Source organism: Podarcis gaigeae (genome assembly GCF_964106915.1).
Source record: "Podarcis gaigeae genome assembly, chromosome: 4".
In the NCBI taxonomy this organism is placed as follows: domain Eukaryota; kingdom Metazoa; phylum Chordata; class Lepidosauria; order Squamata; family Lacertidae; genus Podarcis; species Podarcis gaigeae.
The window spans coordinates 93,432,190-93,449,543 of record NC_139677.1 but is presented as its reverse complement, the minus strand read 5'-3'; the positions used below and the strand labels follow the sequence as shown (position 1 = coordinate 93,449,543).

Genomic DNA, 17,354 nt, shown 5'->3' with positions numbered 1-17,354 from the left:
TACCATTTGACAAAGTGAGGCAGCTGCCTCAGGCAGCAGATGCTGAGAGGGCAGAAGCATCAGTCCCCATAGGACCGAATTCTCTGTTCCAATCCTGCTGGCTTCAAAGGTTTGCTTCACCTGCATGTTCCCCACAGGGAACGCACTGCAAAACAGCACCCAGCAGAATTGAACTCTCCACTCGGCAACTGATGAGCAGAGGGTTCAATCCTGCTGGCTGAAGGGGCCACAGAAAGCTGAGTGTGAAGCCCCTTCCTCCATATGGCACCGAGGGGGACAGGAACAGAAGATAGTTTCCTGGAAGACATAATGGCTGGCTGAAACCTTGAATGGGACAACACCCCACAACATTTTGTTCCAGGTAGGGATGGGTGAATCTCTTAATTTTAGCTTCACATTTTTAAATTCAATTTGCAACATTTCCACCCAAGTTTGCATGAACTTAAAAAAAAATCCTTATAAAAATTCATCAGAATTATAATGCCTATTCCTCCTAATATACACATTTGCATGCAATTTTGCCCAATAAGCATATTTTTTGCTACCAATTTCCCCTAGGAGAACACCTTCCTCTTGGCTATTTTCAGCAATATGTGCATTTCCACACACACCTTCCCCTAATATGCACATTTTTGTATACAGTTTTTGGCTGGAGAAAGGGGTGTTGCATAACTCAGGGATTTCAATGGGTAGATGAGCTTCTGTCCACATATTGTTTTGGGAAGTGTGAATTAAAGAGCAATCCCACCCCAGTTGCAGGTCCCATTCGTAAGATCATAATCTACATACCAGTGAGCTCATGGTTGGGCCAAGAACCCAACTCGCAAGCTGTGCATGTGTATTCATCGAAGACAAATTCGTTCTCTTTACACCGTGTGCAAGTCCAACAACAACTGACTTCACCTTTGCGGATAACCTAAGAAGAACACACATCAACATTTCAATGTCTGCAAAAATATTTTGCTTTATGCAAAAAAAAAAAAAATTAAGAAAATTAACCTGCCTCCGCCCCCCATTCACATTTTATACACCTCTCTCCTGTACATATATTTTACCAAATGGGCTGAAGCTATTTATGGATGCTATTTCCGTATGATCAGCCAACACTTTCCTTGAGCTAAAACTACTCACCCATTTTCAGATTAGCTTTCAACACTTGCCAAAAGCTGGGGCCCAGCTTTGGTTGGGAGCCAAAAGCCCTGAGCGCATCATGAACTCAAAAGGACCTTCATTTACCTTGATCTCTCCTTTCTCACATGGCTCGCTGCAGACAGATCTGATGGCAGAATTTTTATGGGCCCAAATTTCGTTGTCGTCCATTTTCAGTTCGCCGTTGTCCCAACTTCCAACGTTGATATAGTCAAAGTAGTCCTTTCCCATTTTCTTAAAGTTCATGATCTCGTACCTTTCGAACAAAAAGGACAAATCATGCAGTTGAGTTTAACACAGCGCTGAGGACAGCCATGTAAGGAAATTGCCTTATATAGACTCAGACCATTTAGCTAAGTATTGTCCACACTGTTTGGCAGAAGCTCTTCAGGGTTTTAGGCTGGGAGTCAAAATTAACCTGGTCCCAGAGAACAGTATGCAAATATAGAAGAGCATCCTTAAGACTGGACACTGTTAGGACCAGCCCAAGACATTTTGCCGCCCGAGGTCCATTACTTTCAATGAGCCTACTCAAGAGTAAAATGTAGTGCAATGCTACCCATTGGGTACCCATTGCTACTCATTGAGAGCCAGTGTGGTGTAGTGGTTAAGAGCGGTAGACTTGTAATCTGGTGAACCGGGTTCGCGTCTCCGCTCCTCCACATGCATGGGTGACCTTGGGCTAGTCACACTTCTCTGAAGTCTCTCAGCCCCACTCACCTCACAGAGTGTTTGTTGTGGGGGAGGAAGGGAAAGGAGAATGCTAGCCGCTTAGCCACTTTGAGACTCCTTTGGGTAGTGATAAAGCAGGATATCAAATCCAAATCCAAACTCTAAGTCCTACTTAGAATTTTGATGAGTCTACTCTAAATTGGCCGTGGTCAGATACAACCGCAGCATATTGTGTCACAGGTATGCTGCATATTGAGATTAACAATTAAAAAGCCAAAATACATAATGGCATATGCAATCCAGGCAAGGAAATATAAATTCCCAACAGAAACAACGCAAAGTTAAATATGACTATACTAAACAGGGCTAAAATGTATCTGCTTCATAATAGAAGCATGCTGTGCATTGTTTAAAAACTTGAAATATTACATTGGGTTACAAATTCTGATAAAGGTATGCTGCATTAATGATGCATGCCTATTTTTCAAAAGAAAGATCCACTGGCATTCTATGGTGTTCTGTGATTCATGCAACCCTGAAATGCTATCAGGCATTACACAGGAATTTAAGAGGCTGACTTATACTGAGCCAGACCACTGGTCCATCTAGTTCAATGATGCCTACACTGAAGTCAGCAGCTCTCCAGGCCTTCAGAAAGGGGTTTATCCTGGCTCTTCCTGGAGATGCTGGGAATTGAACCTGGGACTGTCTTCTGCTCTACCACTGAGCCACCACCCTTCTTCTGAAGTTAAAGGCTGGATCCAGAGTTCCTGTGAGCAGAACACCACTGAGATCCCACATCCTACCCTAAACCAATGTGATCTTTGTGATCTGTGTAGGTTTCTGGCAATTCTGGATCACTTCTCAGGGGAAAGCAGAGCATCATCAACCATGGAGAAGGACATGGTATTGCCCTTTCACCTGTTGAGTTGACTCATCTTCCCATATGCTGATCATCATAGCATCATTTCTCTCTGACCATGAGTAAGAGGTCAACATTCCACACTGCAGAGACTTGGCTAAGAGCCACTGTGTTTTCTCGCCTGCATGGATCTTCCTAGTCCTTTTATAAGCTTCAGAGACCACAGGCCTTTAAAAGGGTTTATTAAAGTGTAATTTGAATGTGCGACTTTTCCAAATAATTGACGGTTTAGGCAGGTGTCATTGGGGCTGAGTTTTTGCCTATTATTTGCATCACCAACTGAAAGGTGGCGTATTAGACAATGTAAGTTTCACTTGAAAAGTTCCACACTGAAAATGATGTGATTCTCAGAAGCCCTGAAATACTGATATATATTTTCCCGCACACAGAACTTATGTGACCCAAAGTATAATTTTCCTGCTGAGGATAATATATAATAGAGGTGAGACCTTTTTTCCTGGGCATTCAGAGGGAAGAGAAAGTCAGACAGAGAGAAGGAGAGAAATTAGTTGACTGCCTGCCAAGGAAAAAAAGCTTAAGTCTTTTGATGCTTGCTTCAAGTGATCAAAAGCACTCGCTGACGGAGGTTCTCTGCCAACCAGCTAATTCAAATGAATCCAAAATAGTATGAGAGTAAAGTATCGTTTAGACTTCTGCATAAATCAGCCCGTCCGATCCATGGTATAGCCATGGTGTGTTTAAAAAGATACTTGCAGCGCTCTCATTCACATGGAGGCAGAAGCAATTCACCAGGCTAGCTTCCCAGCAGGTGCTGCTTACTGGGAGGAAGAGGGGAAGGGGTAAGGCAGTGGGGAGGTTGGTGTGGTGGAAATGGAGCCAATATGGCACTCCTGCTGGTGCATTTACACTTTGCTGACCTCCCCACTGCTTCATCCTCTCCTTCCCAGTAAGCATGGGTGATCCACCTGCCGGCAAGATAGCACAGAAGCTCTGCCCCACTCAGAAAGCTGCTTCTGCTTGAGAGATACCTATAACGTTCAGCTTAATATGTGGATAATGCCCATTCACAGATGTTTCCACATTGCAGGTTGAGCAGCAAACATATGGACCCCTGCTTCTCACTAGACAGTTGAGTGATGCCTGGATAGGAATTTAGCAAGGCACACATCCTAATAGTTACATGTAAGACACGGAGCAATGATTAAGGCATTTCATGCTTTCCAGATTGATAGCTATTTAACAGTACCGTCCCGGTGAGTCTCCATTCTCGTCAAATGTGATCATATCCCCAGAAACTCCAGTGAAGTTGGCCTTCATAAGAGAATCGAGGAGTTTCCGTCCATCAATGGGCTTCATAGCATCACAAAGACCCGCGTAGCCTGGGCAAAGTGCCATCTGCATGTTATGCAGGCCGTAAGCCATGGAGTATATTGCGTTAATCACAAAGCCCATCTTGGAATCTTGGACATGTTGTGTTTCTAAGGTCAGATTGCCTGTTGAGAAGCACAGCATATTGCAATGGTTAGCATGCTCAAGGTAATAAAATTAAGTTTTAGTTTTATATCTACAGGAGCCCCTACCCCCTTTTAGGGGACTGGAATTTTTTTTGGGGGGGAACCCAGTTCTGACACCAGATACAAACATTAACTCTTCAATAAGGTCAACGACAAAGCACTGTTATTTTCACGGAAGTCATCCCACGGGCTTCATCGATAAGTGACTGCAAACCAAGTTGCTGGCATCTCAACAAAAGACGTTAGTTAAAAAGAACAGTTGGAAGAAAATGTTCCCTGGCATATTAGCTGTGAAGGACCAAGCGATTTCCCTGCACCCAAAAATATTACCATGACGACGAAATATTGTGAGATTGCCGAAGGAGCAGGCCAATGTCAAAGCACGTGTTTCTGAAGTCTCTCCGTGCCATGGCTTGAAAGGTGTTGAGCACAAATAGTTTTTGTTGAAATCTGTGGGAGCAGCTGAGCACATAAGGACCTTCTAGGACAATGGCCATTATAAGTCATTCTAAAGGGAACTCACCCACACCTTCCGCTGGAAGTTAATAAATAGTGTTCAGCTGGAAAGGAAAGTGTTGGGTTTGTGCTTCTTCCAAGAAGCTATTCATGCCCCACAGTCATCCTGAAAAAGCATCACTTTATATAACTCCGCATCAGTTTGTGAAATATTCCCACATGTCCCTATTTTCTCCCTTTCTTTGCTTTTTTGGGGGAGGGAATGTGACAATTTTCGGGCAAGTTCCTTTCTTCAATGTTCAGCTTGCTGGAGTCTCCAGAACCTAAAACTTAGCAGAGCAAATGGAAGCATCATTCAATGGTATCAAAAGCCACCTGGAGACCAAGGAGAATCAACAGGGTCACACTCTCCCTCATACAGGGCAGCCAGCTCATCATACATGGTAGTTTCCATGCCAAAACCAGGTCTAAACTCTGACTGAAATGGATCTAGAAAATCAGTCTCATCCAGGAGAGTCAGGATTTGGTTATCAACCACGTGCTCAAGAACCTTACCCAGGATGTGGACATTAGTGACCCCTCAATAAAGGTAAAGGTAAAGGGACCCCCGACCATTAAGTCCAGTCGTGACCGACATTGGGGTTGTGGTGCTCATCTCGCTTTATTGGCCGAGGGAGCCGGCATACAACTTCCGAGTCATGAGGCCAGCATGACTAAGCCACTTCTGGCGAACCAGAGAAGCGCACGGAAACGCCGTTTACCTTCCCGCTGGAGCGATACCTATTTATCTACTTGCACTTTGATGCACTTTGAAACTGCTAGGTTGGCAGGAGCAGGGACTGAGCAACGGGAGCTCACCCCGTAGTGGGGATTCGAACCGCGACCTTCTGATTAGCAAGTCCTAGGCTCTGCGGTTTAACCCACAGTGCCACCCGCGTCCCCAGTGACCCTCAATAGTAGACTACATTTTCTTGATCCAGGGAAGCCTTCTCAAGGTGTAGCCCTTTAAGTAAGCCAGGACTCCTCCCTCTCATGAGAAGGCTCCCTGGCCCAACCAGCTGTCCCATCTTTACCAATTTTTATCAGCTATGAAGGGCAAGCGCCAAGAGCACATGTGGTCACCTGCACCAATCCGAGCATTTTGTCCACATTCTTGAGTTGTGGCAGCTAGAACCCATCCAGGAAAACAGGGCTAGAAGGCATTCTGGAAACCTTGCAGAAATATGGAATTCAATGGGTGGCTGGCTGAGTTTTGGTTTGATTGTTGTTTCAGAAAGTGCCAATTATGTAGCACGTATTTTTCCCAATCCATGCTCAGCAAGGGTTTTACAAGGGCAGAGCATTAATTGAAGGGGTGGTGCAGAATAATTTCATTTGAACCCACAGGTTCTTCAGTGTATCATTAATAATATGCCTCATTTTTTTTGAGTTGAAAGGCTTCATAATATAATTTAAGATCAGGCACTCCCATTTGTCTCTAGAATGATACAAAGTTTGGAGGGTTGTTCTACTTTCCTTACCAAACATTCTTCTCCACATATATATGTATTTCTGCAATTGCCTTCCAGTGACTTCTTATATCTTCTCTTATTACATTCAGGGTGTATTTATTGCTCAGTGGCACTAATAACATATAGGACATCCCTTCATTTATCTTCCAAGACCTCACCATTCCCCCATGTGTCTTGCTTTGCAACTTGCCCTGCTATTACTCAGCATATTATTATTTTTTTGCAGTGCTCCAGAAATTAGCCTTGTCAAATGCTCCTTTCTCAGAACCTCAAATACTTTCTGTTCTCTTTATGCAGCTCAGCATTCTAGAGCCAGTTGCCAGGCAACCCCCAAGTGCATTCTCTTTCCCCTGCTCTTTTTGGGCTTGGATCTCATTGGCTAGGAGTGCCTTTTAGGAACTACAGCTGGTACGACAACCATTCTTGGGCAGGGATAGCCTGACCACAGTGTTCAAATGCATTGATTGGTAACCTCAAAGTTTGATTATTGCAATATGCTCTAATGTGGAGTAGGGTTGTGGGAGGGATTTGGCCCAGTTCTGAGACAAGATGCTGACTGAAACTCAGCCATCTTGTGAATATTTCACATCTCTGAATTTTGCAATGCGGTTCTCCAATGAAGTAATGTGCACAAAAATCAGAGATGGATTTAGGGGAGAGCAACTGGATCGCCCTCATAGGGCACCGAGTTGAGAGGGATCCACAACAATGATGTAAAATGGAAGGTGAGAGGTGTGTGTGTGGAGGTGCATATGCAGAAATTTGGTGTTGCACAGAGCGCTGCTGAAATTTGGAACCCCCAAGTCCGCCACTGCAAAAATATATGCTAGGATAAAGTGTTCATAAAAAGGTGTCTATTGGAGAAATTAAAATTCCAAAATGCATTTCATTAGCTAATACTGCTTGACAAAATTGTGTATTGCATGATGCAGTTGTCAGAGTGCCAGACTAGGAGCTGGGAGACCGGGTTTCAAATCCCCATTTGGTCATAAAGCTCAGTAGGTGACCTTGGGCCAGTCACAATCTCTCAGCCCCACTGGGTTGTTGTCGGGATAAAAATGAGGGGAAGAACCCCCATCTTGAAAGACTTGTTCCCTTTTGTGCATGTCCATTTTAGGCACAAAACAAAAAAGGCACACACAGCTTGGACATTGGGAATAGATGGAGCTATTAGTTGACACAGGGAAGACCACAGAGGATGAGGAGAGAAATGGCCGAGGGAGGAATATGTTGCTTGTTCTTAAACTTTATTAAGACAAGCTTTTCCAACCAAGCACCCGCCAGGTTTTTTGGACTACAAATCCCATCATCCCTGAGCGTTGACCATGCTGGTTAGTGCTGATGGGAACTGAAATATTGCAGTAGGCCACAGGTCTGTTGTGCCAAAGGATTGATGCAAAAGGTGGGGGTTGCAGGGTTGGAAGAAAGAATAAAGGTGGTATCATGCAGGTGATCTTGGAAGCAGGTGATCATGCAGGTGATCTTGGAAGAGTGGGAGACCTTCATCCTACTAAGCAAAGGCTGCAATGCTGGAATATAAATCTCCCCATGTCGTTTGCCCACTCTTTTGTTTGGGGGAGATGCAAAAATCTCTGCAGCAGAAACAGCTTGTGTTTTGCTGAAGGCCATCTCGATCTTCCAAGAAGCATTAAAACAGACACACATAACAACAACAACAACAAACACAGAGGCCATTAATGTGCTTTATGGAAGGTTGCAAAGAGTGCCTTTGCTGCAGTACTTTTTCAAACTAGCAAAGGGTGTCAGTGGCAAAACATGCTTTTGCAGTTGCTCTGCGATGGAAAGCCGGCTTGCACAGACAGACGTAGGAGGCACGTTAATTTAAATCAAGACATTCATATATAAACCATGAAGAGTACTGCAGTGTTCCACACAGCCACCTTCCAATTGCTGCTATGGTAAGGCAATACTTCATATACACAATATGAAGAGAGGCATAGGAAGGTGAGTTCTCTGAGTCAGGCCATTGGTCCAGCAAACTCAGGGTTGTCTACACTGTCCGGCAGTGGCTGGCCATCCAAGGGTTCCAGGCATGGGACATTCCTAGCCCTGTCTGAAGGTGCCGAAGATTCAACTTATCGCCTTCTGCATAGAATTATAAAGTTGTGGAGATGAAAAAGACCTTGAGGTTCATCTCATCCAACCCCCTGTAATGCAAGAATCTTAGCTAAGCAACAACAAACCTATGGTTAGGTGGAACATACTCAGTAAACACACAAGACGTAACTGGCTGTACTTTTGAATAAATAAGGTATACTATTCATTGTGTCAAACTGTAGATTTCAATGGAACTGTAACAACCCTTCAGGTGGATTATTGGACTCTATGAACAGACAGGTGGAATAGACACTTATACATGTATGGACCTTATGCATGAACTGACTAGAGAATGAACTGATCCACTGGGTCTTCTGCTTTTTTGTTGAACTTTATGAGACTTCCGTTGAAATCTACAATTTGATACAATGAATAGTATACCTTATTTATTCAAAAGTACTGCCGGTTACGCCTTGTGTGTTTATTGATTATGGAATCTTAGCTAAAGCATCCATGACAGATGGCCATCCACTGTCCAGGGAAAGTCCAGCACCTCCCAAGGGAGCTTGTTCCGCTATCAAGCAGCTCTTAATGTCAGAAAGCTCTTCCCAATGTTTACTCGGAATCTCCTTGTAACTTGAAGCCATTGGTTCAATTCCTACCCTCTAGAACAGGAGAAAACAATCTTGCTCGATCTTGTGCATGTGCTCTGTCACTGAGTTGTGGCCCTGGAAGGGAGGTGGCACAGTTTAAGCCTTGATGGGGAAGCTGTGAGATTCAAACACTCCCCTGTTAACATAGCTATTTAAAGGGACAGGAGGCACCTACAAATCAAGGGACTGAAACAGCTAATACAGTCATCAGACTCAACTGCTCCCTACTGACTTTTTGTTTAATAATAATAATAATAATAATAATAATCCTCAACGGCTGTTGCAAATTAAAAATGGAGAAGGTACATAGAACATGCTGTAGTGATAGGAACGTTGGGCTATGACTTGGGAGACCAGAGTTCAAATTTCCCACTGGGCACTGGCAGAGATGACCGGCAGAATTCGTGACCAGGGGAAAGAGGCAGTGGAAGAAGATTGGAAGAAATTTAAAATATATCTTAAAAATTGTTGTAAAATTGAGGAGTGTTAAGATGTCAAGGGGTAAGAAGCAGAGAACTACAGCTGTAACCAATAAATTTATGGGAATTTAATGAAAAGGAACTAAATGGATAAATTGATTAAAGGGTTGCTAAAAATTATTTTTTAAAATAAGGATGCAGCGAAAGGGAGGTATGGGGAAGTCGATTGAAAGAAGTTACAAGAAAATAAGATTATGAATTTATTTTTGTTTGATTTGTCTATGTTTGTTTGTGTTTTGTGATGTGTTTGTCTTTTAATTATGTGTTTTAAAAATTGAATAAAAATTATATATAAAAAAAAAACAGAGTTCAAATTTCCCACTGGGTAACCTTGAACTAGTCAACATTTATCAGCCTAACCTACCACACAGGGTTGTTGTGAGGATAATATGTGGGGAGGAATAGGCATGCTACCTTGAGAAAGTTAAGATATACATGCAATAAAGCAATAAATACAAATGTCACAAAACAAGTGTTTACACATCTTTCCTAATCGTTGTAGTCAACTAGCTTTTACTCAGAGTAGACCCATTTAATAGCCATGACCAATTTAGGCCCCTTGATTTCAACAGGTGTACTCTGAGCAACCCTTGATGTAGAAGCAATTCAAGCAGTCTGTCCCCACCCCTGATAGAAGGGGACATTTGTTACCCAAGGAAAAATTGAAACCTTCAGGGAGGGAGGAAGGAAACGGCATATTACCTTTTTGTTCTGGTAATTTCTCCTCCTAATTAAGAATAATCAGCATAATAGCTGTGAGAATAGATTGCACTGAAAATCCATTCTAATTGAAATTAAGTGGAATGCTGAGCAGTAAATTATGTTGCAATATGCAAAACTTTTAACAAAGTATTCACCCCCAGAATTAAGTGTGCATGCACTGTGTAATTAATTATACTAGTCGTTTAACAGAAATCTAACTTGAACCAGAAACAACATTGGTAGGTTTTTTGAAAAAACACACACACAAAGATCTATTTTATTACGTATAGTTCTCTTCAATTTTCTTTTAAGAGCCGGATAATTTTGATCTACTGGGATTTGTGCTGTGTAATTTTGCAGATGGCCTGGTGGTAGTTTTCTAGGCAGACAATTCAAGTTCAAGTGAATAAGAGTTAAATTGAAATGAGCCTGTTTCCACTTCACAGAAGCCAACCACTACGAGGGATTCAGCTGAACTACAAACCTGTGCTTTTCAAAACTAGGTTTATCTCTCAGCTCACAGAATGTGGAGAACCGGAGGGGGGGGGGCAAACCTGACTTGCAAAATATTATTGTGGATTTGACCAAAGGGGAGCAAAGCAGAAGGATTCTTCAAGCAGGTCAAAGGCCCATCTAGTCCATCACCTCACAGTAGCCAATCAGAAGCCTACAAAAAGTCCACAAGTAGGATCTGGGAAGATGTGGCAATCTGTCCCTCCTTGACTGTCCCACTCATTCATTTGCAGGGAATTCCTAGTCACCTAATACTAGCAGGTACATCCTTTGCTACCTGTATCCAGTGTTTTCCTTTTCTCCACAGGTACATTCTGCTTTTTAATTTGATTCTTCTGAAAGGTTATGTGCTCCTTGAGAAGCTGCCTCTTGTGCCATTCTTGCAGAGCTATTGTGCTGCTTAAATTGTGATACAGTCTTGAATGGTACACCAGATGCCACTTGCGAGTGGTGTTTTTTTTTTAAAAAAACCTAAATAATTGTAATGGCTCTGCATGCTCCTCCCACCCACTGGATCGGATTCAGGACTTAATCCAGGACTTCAGATTGGGTCCAGCTGGACATGGGCCAACCTCCACCTCCCAAATCAATCCAAGGACCAGACCTCATATTCAATCAAGGTTTTAAAAGGTTAATCAAGCAAATGAAATTAAAAGGTTAATTTAAAAGGGGAAAAGAATGAGACACTGCACCTCCTTTCCACTTCTCCCAAACACACTGCAGAAAGCAGGACTGAACCTTCCACTCTCTGTGAGTGGAGATTTTAATCCTGCTGGCTACTGTTTTGCCAGCACAATCCCTGCTGGGAATAGTCTTGTACAGTGGTACCTTGCGTTAAGAACTTAATTCATTCTGGAGGTCCGTTCTTAACCTGAAACTGTTCTTAACCTGAGGTACCACTTTAGCTAATGGGGCCTCCCGCTGCCGCCGCACGATTTCTGTTCTCATCCTGAAGCAAAGTTCTTAACCTAAGGTACTATTTCTGGGTTAGCGGAGTCTGTAACCTGAAGCGTCTGTAACCTGAGGTACTACTGTATCCATTAACAGTTGTAAGGTTGGAAATCTGTACAAGAGAAGATTCATGGGGTTAGACACACTGCTGGCCACTGTTTCAGTGGTCCTAGCAAAGTTAGGAATGTAAGAGCAAGTTCCTTGCAAGATCAGATCAAAGGCCAATCTAGTCCAGCATCCTGTTCTCACAGCGGTCAATAAGATGTCTGTGGGTGGACGTGCAAGATAACAAAAGCATTCTGGGAAATGATATATAATGGGTTGAAAAAAATGTTTAAAATAATGTTTGTGAAAAAACCAGAAGCTTTTTTTACTAAGAATTTTAGGTGCAGAAATTCCAAAGGAGCAGAAACGATTATTTATGTATGTGATGACAGCAGTGCAGATCCTACTGACCCAGAGATGGAAAGAAGATAAAGTCCCAACCAGAATGGCTGATGAAGATGATGGACTACGCCGAAATGGCGAAAATGACCGGGAAAATCAGAAACCAGGAAGAGAGAAACTTTAATAAGGAATAGGAAAAATTTACAAATTACCTAAGAGAACACTGTAAACAGCTAAACACTTGGGCAGGATTTGAGTAACGCTTGTAATGTACTAAAAACTAAGGTAAAAATGGATTATTATTTTAAAAATAGAGAAATTAAAAGATGCAGTTGAAAAAGATTGAAAATGGAAGCCATGGAAGGGTGGAGGGAAGTCTAAGGATTCAGGGAATCCTAAATGTTGAAGATTATGTCTAATATTTGAATTTAAATGTGTAGTGTAAAACTGAATAAAAAAGATTATATATAAAAAAGATGTCTGTGGGAAGCACACAAGAAAGACCTTTAATATCTCTGTTTTTAAGTTGGTGTAACAGACACATCAATTAACTGCATCAGTCCTGGACACAGGGCCAACTTCTCCAAAATGCTGTTTGATCCTTTAAAATCAGCACATCCCATTAAATGCACCCATGTTCATTTCTCCATCCTAATGATGGCACAGAGTCCCTTCCTTTACTTCCTCCCATGGAGCTAAGCGTTGCTGTTTTTATCTGTTTCTTTGGGACTCCATATGCCTCACCCGACTTCTTCTCTGACATGGAGCTGAAAGCATTGAAAATCAAGGTGGATAACTCTGAACACTTCCCCTTCTCTGTAACCCTTCAGCCGGGCAGAAGATCAATGCACTTAGCAGAGGCAGCAGCAAGTGTCTGAATTAAGGACGGCTAAAACCTCCAACAAGAAAAAGACTGTATGTTTCCATGTTAGCTTCGCCCCCGGATGAAGGGCAAGAGAATACATGCTGCTACTGCTGGAGAAGCTCCCTGTTGCTGCACTCGCAAGCCTACAATGACACCAGGAGATCTACCCATCTTGCAAGTGGACTAGCAGGCATAACAAATGGACTGGATTTCACTGAGTGAGTCACAGGCTGTATACAACTGGGGAAGGGCCATAACTCAGTGACAGAGCCCATGTTCTTGTTGGTTTCTGCTTCCTTCACTGTGCAGCGAAGTGCTTGTCATGGGGCATTGTTTACATTCCACAGTCAAAGCACTGTTGGGTTTCCCACGGGAATGGGAGACTGGATGTGACGTACACTGGTTTCCTGTTTTTCACAGTTCTATCGGAGTTCTTTGCTTCTGAGGAGAGAGGAGTTGCTTCTCTGCTCTCGCAGAGGCAAGATGCCTGTTTGTATTCCCTCAGCATTGAAGTGTAAACAAAGTAAAGCAAAGCATGTGGCATGTACCGCTCATCCTTCTGCTGTGTACGGGACTCTGCAAAAACAACATATTTGGTTATGGGCCCAAGGAACAGAGGAACGGACCGGTCTTATCTTCTCTGCGTCAAGATGATTGATGAGAGATATGTGCTCATGCTCCGGGCAGCCTGCCAGCTCCTAATTAATAGCTTTATGGCTGGACTTTGAACTTTTAAAGCCGATTTGCTGCGGCACAGGCAAAGGCTATAAGGCACAAACTCTCAGGCTTGGATGGCTGGGAAACCGAAAGTACCTTTTAAAAGTGCTTTTGGTTTGAAGCAGCAGTGACGCAGCTTGATTTAAAGCAACAGAAATGGGTAGCTGCACAAGGCTGGCTGATGCTTTTGGGATTCCTAAGCTCAATAAGAAAAACTACGCGGACTGGGTTCTCTATGCAGAGGCTATTCTGCGGAAAGAGGGTCTGTTTGAGGTGATTACAGACAACCCCCCAGCTCCAATTGCAGATGCATGGAAAGCTATGGATTCCAAAGCGAGGGGAACTCTTACATTGATAGTATCCCCAGAAGAGCTCTGTCTGTTGCGTGATAAGACCTCAGCCAGAGAAATTTGGGATGCTTTGAGAGAGGCTCACTTGAGGACAGAAGCTGGGTCCACTATGTTTTACTATAGTAGGCTGCATAGTATGGCTCTTGCTGAAGGTGGAGATGTGCGTACACATCTGATGGAGATGCAGAATCTTAGACATGAGCTGCAACAGAGAGGACTCACCTTTCCAGAGGCTGTGTATTCCTTCATGATACTACATTCTTTGGGTTCAAGTTGGGAGTCTGTTGCCACTCAGATTGCTGTACAGCCAACTGCTCAGCTGACAGTGGACTATGTTACTGCCGTGATTCTGAATTAAGCAGACCGCCGGGGTGCTAGCTGCATGGGTAAGGGGGAGTCTTCACAGACGTCATCCCAGAGTGCAGTGGAACCACCAGATGGCGCCAAAGCTTTGAAGGCAGTGAAATGCTACTTGTGTGGATGTCTAGGCCATATGAAGAGGGAATGCAGATATCCCAGGGCCAAGACAGAGCAGCGCAGCGAAAGCTCATCACGTGGAAAAGGCCAGAGCAAAGGCAAAGGTCCAGTGTCCAGGACAACGCAGCACAAGGCAATGGTCTCACGCTTCACTCCAAAGGTTGCAAAGGTCCAGAAGACGTCTAGATCTTTCTTCGTTGTTGATTCAGCAGCGACCCACCACATGTGCAACGATAAGCGACTGTTCGTGTCTTTTACACTGCAGGAAGGTGCGATTCACCAGGCGGATGACCACACGATCCCCAGTCAAGGCTACGGAACTGTTGTTCTTCACAGTTTGGACTTATCGATACAAGATGTACTTTACGTACCGGATGCCACACACAATCTACTCAGTGTTGCACAGCTGAATGAACGGAACATTGACGTTTCCTTCAAGAACAAGAAATGCACCATCACAAAGAAAAACGATTATGTATTGCATGCTGAATATGTTGATTGTTTGTTTTGTATTATGATGATGTTGGGCAGGAAGAAACTTGTTGCATTGCAGGTTCTAACAAAAGTTTGCATGCAGGATGTATTCATGATTTTCACCGAAAATTTGGTCATTTGCATTTTGAGGCAGTATCTAAAATGCCTGCCTTGGTTGAAGGTATGACTATTACACCCTGCAGGTACCACATGAAGTGCAAAGCATGCGCAGCAAACAAGGTGAAAATGGCTGTGAAAGGTAAGGTGTCTAGTAGGCAAGCCACAGAACCATACCAGGTTGTTCATGCTGATTTGGTTGGTCCACTATCGCCCTCTTTGGGTGGAAATAGGTACTTCATGGTTCTCATTGATGTATTTTCCAGGTATATTTATGTGTACAATCTCAAGCAGAAATCAGAGGCTTTTCCAAGGTTCAAGGAATTCTGTGCTTGGTTGGAAAATGTGCATGGTAAGAAGATAAAGACTCTTTTCACTGATCGCGGGGGGGGGGGGGAATTCACTTCTCAGCAGTTTGAAGCTTTTCTGACTGAGAGAGGAATTCAACACGATTTGTCTAGTCCTCGCTCGCCATGGCAGAATGGACTTTGCGAGAGAGCAAATCAAACATTGCTTCAAGGGTTAAAAGCCTTGCTGCATGCTGCTAACCTTCCAGAGAGTTATTGGGCCGAATCTCTCTCGTGTTTTGTTTACAGTTATAATCGCAGGTTATCTTCAGCGATTGGTTGTACCCCCTATGAGAAGATGTTTGGCAAGAAACCATACATCAAACACATGAAAATTTTTGGTTCTGACATGTGGGTTCACTCACCACAAAGCTCCAAGTTAGACAAGCGTGGATTGCATGGTATCTTTCTCGGTTATCAGAAAGGTTCTTACAGAATAATGATGTCTGACTCTAAGACAATTAAGCTCACAAGAAGTGTTGAGTACAATACAAAGTGGGGGGAGAATGTGGGAATTTTCCAATGTTATCCTGATGACAGTGATGAGACTGATGATAAGCAAAAGCAGCCGCAACAACCCACACCCACTGATGAAGGTTCTGATTCTGAGTCTGAAACTGAATCGGATGATTCAGAGGATTTCAAGAGTGCGAAAGCCTCTATGCGACCCTCTGAAAGCTCTGATCAAGAATTGGAAGAACCATTGTTCACAATAGGTCACTTTTCTCCTAAGAAGGAAGAGGAAAGTGTTGAGGACTTAAGGCTAATTTGCAGGTCACAAAGAGCCACAAAAGGCAGACCTCCAAAGAGATTTGCTGATGAATTTGCTAAGACAGCAGTAGCAGCTGTGAAAAGCTCCAAGAAGGTATTTGAACCTTCAAGTTTCCAAGAAATCCAGGATTTGGATTCAAAGGAAGCTGAGCCATGGTTAAATGCCATGAAGGCTGAGCTTGATTCCTTAGAAAGGAACAAAACATGGGAGCTAGTTCCAGTAGTTCCAGGAATGAAACTGCTTGGAAGCAAATGGGTCTTCAAATCGAAGACAGATCAAAATGGCAAGATAGTCAGACACAAAGCCAGATTGGTAGCCAGAGGTTTTGCACAGGTACCAGGTGAAGACTATCACGAGACCTACTCACCCACAGTGAGGTATGAGAGCATTAGGCTTATGCTCAAGCTAGCTGCAGAGGAGAATCTACAGGTTAGTCACCACGATGTGAATACAGCGTTTTTGTACGGATCTCTAGGTGAATCACTATATATGCTTCCACCTGATGGCGTACAGGTAAAACAGGGATTTGTTTGTGCTCTAAAGAAGTCCCTTTATGGTCTCAAACAAAGTGTACGGTGTTGGCACACAAAACTCACTGAAGTATTGTTTTCTCTAGGTTTTCAGCAAGGGAAAGCTGATCCATGTGTATTTGTCAAAGAGGAGGGGCAAAAGAAGCTGTATTGTTTGTTTTATGTTGATGATATATTACTCTTTTGGAAAGATGTCACAATGTACAATAACGCCCTAGCTCAACTGAAAAAGCACTTTGACATGAAAGATCTTGGTGAGGTAAACAACTACCTATCTCTGGAAATAGAGAGAGATCAAGATGGTAACATTCTAGTACATCAGTCACGGAAAATTGCTGATGTGTTAAGCAAACTAAACCTGATGGATGCTAACCCTGTAGACACACCGATGACAACAGGTTATCAGGTAGAAGACACTGAAGAAGCATTTTCTGACACTACACTGTACAGAAGTGTGCTAGGCAAGCTAAACTTCATTGCCAGATGTTCAAGACCTGACATTGCTGTTAGCTGTAATTTGCTAAGCAGACAAGTCAACAATCCTAGTGTTAAGGATTGGAAAGCTCTGAAACGCATAGCGCGCTATTTGAAAGGCACTATGCATTACAGACTGAGATTTAACAATCAGAAGTCTGGTGGTCTTGAGATATTTGCAGATGCAAGTTTTGGAAGTGACACTACAGACAGGAAAAGTACGTCTGGAGTTTGCTACATGTACAATCAGGGTCTATTTGATTGGTCATGCAAGAAGCAAACAACAATTAGCTTAAGTACTTG

General features: G+C 43.1%; 1 protein-coding gene across 5 annotated transcripts in view; it reads right to left on the bottom strand.

Annotated features, from left to right (window-relative positions):
- GRM5 (glutamate metabotropic receptor 5) overlaps window positions 1-17,354 on the bottom strand; it is a 285,519-nt gene that overhangs the window by 50,565 nt on the left and 217,600 nt on the right. For all 5 annotated transcript variants that reach the window (XM_083736139.1, XM_083736140.1, XM_083736138.1 and 2 more), the window contains exons 5-7: window positions 3,951-4,197; window positions 1,237-1,405; window positions 790-916 (exon numbers count right to left, since the gene is read on the bottom strand). In XM_083736139.1, the coding sequence (XP_083592265.1) occupies window positions 790-916; window positions 1,237-1,405; window positions 3,951-4,197 (543 nt within the window). The remainder of the gene's footprint in view (window positions 1-789; window positions 917-1,236; window positions 1,406-3,950; window positions 4,198-17,354) is intronic.